General features: G+C 51.6%; 1 protein-coding gene across 6 annotated transcripts in view; it reads left to right on the forward strand.

The window, feature by feature from the left end:
• The window catches only part of HNF1B (HNF1 homeobox B), a 52,686-nt gene extending 46,966 nt beyond the window's left edge, over positions 1 to 5,720 (forward strand). For 4 of the 6 annotated variants that reach the window (XM_036081187.2, XM_036081189.2, XM_036081190.2 and 1 more), the window contains exon 9: positions 4,752 to 4,871. In XM_036081187.2, the coding sequence (XP_035937080.1) occupies positions 4,752 to 4,772 (21 nt within the window). In that variant the 3' untranslated portion in view covers positions 4,773 to 4,871. Of the gene's footprint in view, positions 1 to 4,751 lie in introns of all 6 variants that reach the window. The other 2 variants (XM_078063831.1, XM_036081194.2) reach the window with 1 other exon arrangement.
• The last annotated feature ends 1,003 nt before the right edge of the window (positions 5,721 to 6,723 follow it).

Here is a 6,723-nt window from a genome sequence, read left to right on the forward strand (position 1 = left end):
AGGACAAACCTGCCCCAGGGCTGGGTCTTTCTCACCTGCAGCTCCTACAGCTCTGTGTGCCTCCCTCCCCCTCCTCCTCAACCGTGGGTGCTGGCGAGTTACCATCTGAGTGGGTCTGTGCCCGAGCTCCTGAAAACAATGCCCGGCAGTCTGGAACGAGACCGCAGCAAGGCCCTGACATGGGTTAGAACAAGTGTGGGCAGGCTGCGCACCGAATCCTGTTTCCACAACCTCTGAACCCACTGCTCCACTTCCTAGTTTACAGAGAGGTCAGGAGAGGGCCCCCCCCCCCCACCAGCAGTCACTGCTCAGGGGTGCTAAGAAGGAGGTGGACGGCCTCTCAGAAATCTCCGGCAGCTGCTCATGTCCCAGCCTTCTCCACTGGTGGTCAGGCAGGACGGTGTGATGATTAGGAGCACCGACTGGGCAGTTAGGCCCACCCAGGCCTAAGATCTTACCACTTTCTACCTGTGTGACCTCAGGGAAAAGTCCTAGCCTCTCTGAGCGTCAGGTTCCTCGCTTGTAGTGTGAAAATGATGATTCCTCTTCCGTGGGATCATTGAAAGGACTAAACGCAGTAAGTCTTGTAACATACGTAGCTCGGTACTTGGCTCAAAACACCCCGCCCATGGCAGCTGGGGCAAACTGGGCTCCCCCCACTTGGCAACCCTGAGTGTCTCTCAAACTTAGGAAGGAAGATTGTAGATGGCAAAGGGCACTTATTCTCCCGTGACCATCACACTCAGAAGGTAGAAGGAAGTCATCTTCCTTGTGTTGAGGAGCACAAACTTTTCTCTTGAGAGACTCTGGGCAAGTTACCTACAATCTCTCTAGGCCTCAATTCCCTCATTGGTAAAACTGGAAGTACAATCATTACATTTATTTATTAATTTGAGAGGGCGAGAAAGGCAGGGGAGGGGCAGTGGGAGAGGGAGAGAAAGAAGTGTAAGCAAGGTCCACACCCAGCACAGGTCGAAACAGAGGGGCTCGATCTCATGACCCTGAGATCATGACCTGAGCCAAAATCAAGAATCAGACGCTTGGGCGCCTGGGTGGCTCAGTTGTTAAGCATCTGCCTTCGGCTCAGGTCATGATCCCAGGGTCCTGGGGTCGAGGCCCGCATCGGGCTCTTTGCTCCGCGGGAAGCCTGCTTCTCCCTCTCCAACTCCCCCTGCTTGTGTTCCCTCTCTTACTGTATCTCTCTCTGTCAAATAAATAAATAAAATCTTTAAAAAAAAAAAAGTCAGACGCTTAACCAATTGAGCCACCCAGGTGCCCCATCATTACTTTTAATTAATAGAGCCATAATTAATCTAATTTAATAATAAGAGCGGTGAGTTATCTGTACTCATTGTCTCTACTTCCTCAGCTCCAGTTGTGTCTTGAGGCTATTCCTGACAGCCTCACACTGCACTGAAACCTCTCCTATCCAGCTCACTAGTACCGCCATGTTGTCAAACCAGTGGGCACTTTTCCATCTCTGCCTCTGACATAGCCGATCACTCCCTCCTTTTCTCACTTGGATTTTAGGACAGTACCCATTCCTGGTTCTCTCCACTGTGGCACTCCTCATTTCCATTGCTGGCAGCTTGTCTTCCCAACATTTAGTTGTTGGAGGGCCCTGGGGCTCATTCTCTGCTGTGGTCACTCCTGGATGATCTCCTCCACTCCCATGGCTTTGGATCAAGTGTCCACACTGATGGATCCAGTAGTTCTGTCTCCAGTACAGACCTCTCCCTTGAATGCCCATTCATAAATCCAATGCATCTTTGGCATGACAAGCCTCGCTAAAATAGGAACTCTTCATTTTGCCCCTGTTTCTCCCTACTCAAACTGCTTCTTCCTTGGGCTTCTCCATTTCCAAAAATGGTACCAGTTGTTCAGGGGAGATACCTGAGAGTCTCCTTGATTCTTCTCTGCACATCCCACAACCAGTCTCTGGATAAGTTCTGCTAGGGATCCTGCAAAATGCATCCCACATCTGAGTGCTTCTCACCTCCCTACCAGTCCACCCCCTTCCCTCACTGATTCCCTACAGTGGCCCCAACTTCCGACTCCCACTCTCACTCCTGCCCCACAGTGGTGGTTATGGTCTGCTCACTACGTAGCAGCCAGAATTATCTCTTAAAAGGGGAAACCAATCATGTCACCCCTGCCCCATCAAAACTCCAATAGCTTCCCATTGCAACCAAGCCAAAATGAAGGCTTCCTAGCGCCCAGTGTGATCAGCCCCCTGCTGACCCTGCCCTTCTCACCTCCCTCCCCACCTCCCTCTTCCAGTCGGCTTCAGCTGAGCCATAATTGAGGTGATCCCACTTAAGGACTTCTGCATTTGTGGGCTCCATAATGCACATCTTTGCATGCTTGCTCCCTCATCTCATTCAGCTCAAATGTGACCACTTCAAGGAGGCCCCTCCTGATTGCCCTCTGTAAATTATTCCCTTTTCCTTCAAATCAGTCTAACCTGTTATCATGCGTATTTTTTCTACAGAGCATTCATCTCTACCTGAAATTTTATTTTATATACACGTGTTCTATATATATATATATATATACACACACACACATATGTATATTCATTTACTTATTTATTATTCAAAACTCTCTCTAGAATATAAACTCTGTGACGATATGGACAGGGTCTTATTCATGGCTGCATATGCCCAGTGCCTAAAAAAGCCCTAAGCCTGTAGAAAGCATTCAAAAACGTGTTGAATGAATGAATGATAATTACCTGCTTCAAAGGGCTGATGTGTGAATCCAATACAAGGATGCATGTAAAGCCCTTACTTAGCACAGTGCCTCACACAGTAGGACCTCAGTAAACATTAGCTCCTACCATATGTAATCAGCCCCCTTAGAGCGAGGACGTCCTTAACTGTTACCACAGCTACTACCACCCCTTTCAGATCCTCTGGGCAGGGCCCCCGCAGGGCTGGGTGTGCCAGGCCTTGGTTCTGAGGGACCCCAGTGCACCCCTTATCAGCTGTTTGTGTTTAGACTCTGAAAGGGACAAATAACTCTAGTACCTCTGACAACATTTAGGGCTCTGCCACCATTTTATTATGTGAGCAAACATTTGATAGCTGGGAAGCCCATCCCTAATGACAGGTCATAGAATCTCGCTGGCGTCTCCTTATCTGCCCTTCTTGTTTGCTCTCCTATTGAAACCTGCAAGGTCACGAGCCATTTTCTCTCTCCTCACCTGAAATCTGAAAATTGGAAAAAGGCTGATAGTGGGAAGTAAAGAGACTCGAAAGTGGGGGTGGGTGGCGAGAGGAAGAGGAGGCAAAGGGTATCAGAGGACCCTGACCAGGGCCTCAAGAATTTAAAAGGGTCAGAACCTGTCCCCTCGAATGCAGTCACACTCTGACGAGGGCTCTCAGGCCCAGGCACCCTGTGCAGCCCCAGTGTTAATTCTGAGCCCTTCCCATGTATCAGTTCGCCTGACTCCTCAACAACCTCCATTTCACAAGTGAGAAAACTGAGGCACAGAGAGAGTGCCGGACTAAGAACACAAAGCTAGGAGAAGACTCTTAACCTCAGAGCATATTAGAAAGAACACGTGCCCGAGGGCACCCAGAACCAGTTTGAATCTCTGTCTCTATGCTGTCCTAGTTCTGAAACTGGGTAATTGGCTCTCTTTGAGCTTGTCTTCCTAATCTGTAAAATGGGCATAATGGCAACCTTGTACAGGATTATGGCTGGGAGCACTGATGAGATAATAATGCAATAATAGGCCTTTAGTAGTAATGATAGGTGTGTGTGCACATATAAGCTCTTGAGTGTTGAAGGAAGATCCTTAGAGAAGGAGCCATTAAGCCAAAAGGCAGAATTTTCCCCTTAGATGGCAAAACAAATGAAAGGGAAGGAAGAGACAGAGGGAAGCAAAAAGGGTCTCCCTGGAGAGAAAAGGACGGGAATGATGTTCCACGACCGCCAAAATGAATGAGGCCCAGGGCCCTGGAAGGGGAGGCCACCCCCAGGATGTGGGCCGTGGCTCCTCTCGGGGGGTTTCTCCATCCATTCTGGGGTCTCCTGCCCCCCCCCCGCCACCCACCTGGAAGTCTGGCATCGGAGGCCTTCAGCCCAGAGTTCTTGTCTTAATAGGAACAAGCCTGTAGAAAGCACTTTGCAATTCCCCTCACGCCTTCCCTGATGGGTCGTTTGAGCAAGTGGCGATTTTCTCATGTGCTTTATGGCCTGTTGCTCAAGTAGATCATCAGTTCTGGCCAGTCTGGGAGCTGATTAGAAATGCAGGTGCTTAGGCCCCACCTCAAGCCCGCTCGATCGGAATCCACCTTTTCACAGGCTCTCTGGTATTCATGGGTCCATTAAAATTTGGGGATCAGTGGTCTAGGGGACCCCTGCCCTTAGAGGTGTTAGGAAGAGGACCCTTACTTCCACGAGAGGCAAGAGCTGCCGTCCAGCTGCCGTTGAGCAACCACACCGAGCACGCTGTAAACCCCACGCTCACAGAAAGAGGAGCTTGACTTCAGGATAAAGGTCAGCGAGTTATGACTATTTCAAGGTCTGCAGCAATACACTGCTGTCTTCTGAAGTGGCCGGGAAACCTGGCTCGCGAGTTTCCCTAAAGGGAGCATAGCACCAACCCGGGGGCACTGAGCGGGCACTGGGGGTCCTCAGCCCGTGGCTGGCTGAGTGGGGTCCAGGCTCCCCTGGAGAAGCCAAACAAATGGCCTCGTCCCTGCTGAATGCACGCCGCTGAGCTCTCTCTCCTCTCTCTGCAGTGCCCCCTCCAAGCCTGGTGATGCCCACCCATCACTTACTTTGTGCACAGCAACAAGGACCCTATTTGCCACACCGTCCGCCTCCAGGCAGCTGTCACGGAAAAGGCCAGTGGCCTGACAGGCACCTTCGAGAGAGGTCCCTGCCTACCTGACATCCCGCTGGTGTCCCGGACGGACAAGGACAGCCCGCTGGGAGGCACAGCCCAGAGTGCGGCTTCCCTCCCCTTCCACGCAGTATTGTCGCCATGTCTCTCCCAAGATGCCCAGGACTCCCATCCGGCCCGCGGGTGGGAGCCGAGAAACCACGGAGGAGGAAGAGAGAAAGCTGTCGTGTCTACGTTGCGCTCCCTCGTCGAACAAACTGATGCAAAAAACTTGAATCTGTTACTGAAATGAGGAGGACACGTGCTATTGAACTGAGCCAAACACACTGTAAATATGAGCAGCCTCCCGCCCCCTACCCCATCCCAGCTGATCTTGAGATTTCTTTTGAAGAAGTAAATTTCTCCAATGGGTGTAAACTATAACCTAATGTAATTAAGTGCAATTGCCCCTCCGCTTCCTCCCCCCCACCCTGTATATAATACTAAAGTGTCTATTAGTTCTCTTTGTAAAGGTCGGAGTTGAATCTTCCAAGTGATTGGCCCCCTTCCCCCCCCCATGGAGAAATAGCCTGAGTCGGGAGTGAAAGCTCCTCCCCCTTTCCCTCTGGCCTGGACACACACCCACACATGGGGACCGTGTCTGTGGGACTGACCACCAGCTAACACCGGCCTCCTGTTGTGAAGACACACCTCTGGATCCTGGAGGGGCCACACATGGCGGCAGACTGATACCCTAGCTTCCGGCAGGGCTGGGGGTTCAGCCAGTCCACCACCAAGATGCCGCAAGGCAGGACAACTGGCTGCTTGACAGCACAAGAAAGCATGACTCTCTCCGAAAGCCTCCCATTAAAACAATTTATTTTATCACTGCCCAGAGTCTCCTATTTCTGTCTCTGACGCTTTGTCTGCCAAGGTTCCGCCAAGAACGCCCCACCCCCTCAGCCCCGGCCCGACTCCCCTTGGAATGTTCCACGCATTCCACCGGGCTCATGGCTGCGTGTCCCGGTGTCTCCGTGCCGGCTGCACTGCTAAGGTCAGAAGAGTCGATACCCCCAGCCAGACTGCGCAAGCCCCTCCGAGGGGCTCTGGCCAGAGCAGGAGGCAACACCTTTGCCTTCCCCACAGCTCACAGGAGTGAAGGATAGAGCCAGCTCTTGGTGACTCTTGGTCATAGGAACAGATAAAAAGTGGGAAGAATAGAAACCCTGTGGGTACCTTTTTCAGCCTCATTTTAGGCATTAACCCCAGCCTTTCCTTCCTTCCCTAGAGCCATTAGTCACTAGGAGAACAGGCTCCCGTGAGTGTTGCCTCCTGCCTGGGGTTTCCCACTCTGGCAAGGATGCTAATGAACACAACTCGTCCAAAAGGTGAAAAGCCAAAGGCCTGGACCCTCCACCCGCAGGGGCTTTGCCACAAATCCAGCGTTGACTCCAGGAAGAAGGAGGATGTATCTGTCCGCTTTGCTGTATCCTCTTGTACAGCATAGACCCTACCAGCATGTGGTTTCTTGCTTCTTGTCCGAGCAGTTCCCAGGAAGGTGTGAGCAAGGGAATTCTGCTGAGCAGGCCCCAAGAAACAGGTTTTTCCAAATCCCAGTGCAGTGGAAGATGCACTTCACAGTGAGCTGTGCGGATTTATGGAGAACATGTTCTACTGTGTGCCCAGGACAGGGATGGCTAGATATGGAAATGCCGACCTCCTCTGGTTCCTGGCCCCCCCAGACAATGTAATTGGAGCCGAAGGGGTCAAGAGAAAACTCATGGTTGGGTTGAGAGGAGCAGGGGCCAAGGCCAAGCACCACGTGCTAAGAGAGGCCAAGATCTACTGTCACTAGCTGATGGCTCCTGTGAGTTCTAGGAGGAGGAAGG

Source organism: Halichoerus grypus, chromosome 2 (assembly GCF_964656455.1).
Source record: "Halichoerus grypus chromosome 2, mHalGry1.hap1.1, whole genome shotgun sequence".
Lineage (NCBI taxonomy): Eukaryota > Metazoa > Chordata > Mammalia > Carnivora > Phocidae > Halichoerus > Halichoerus grypus.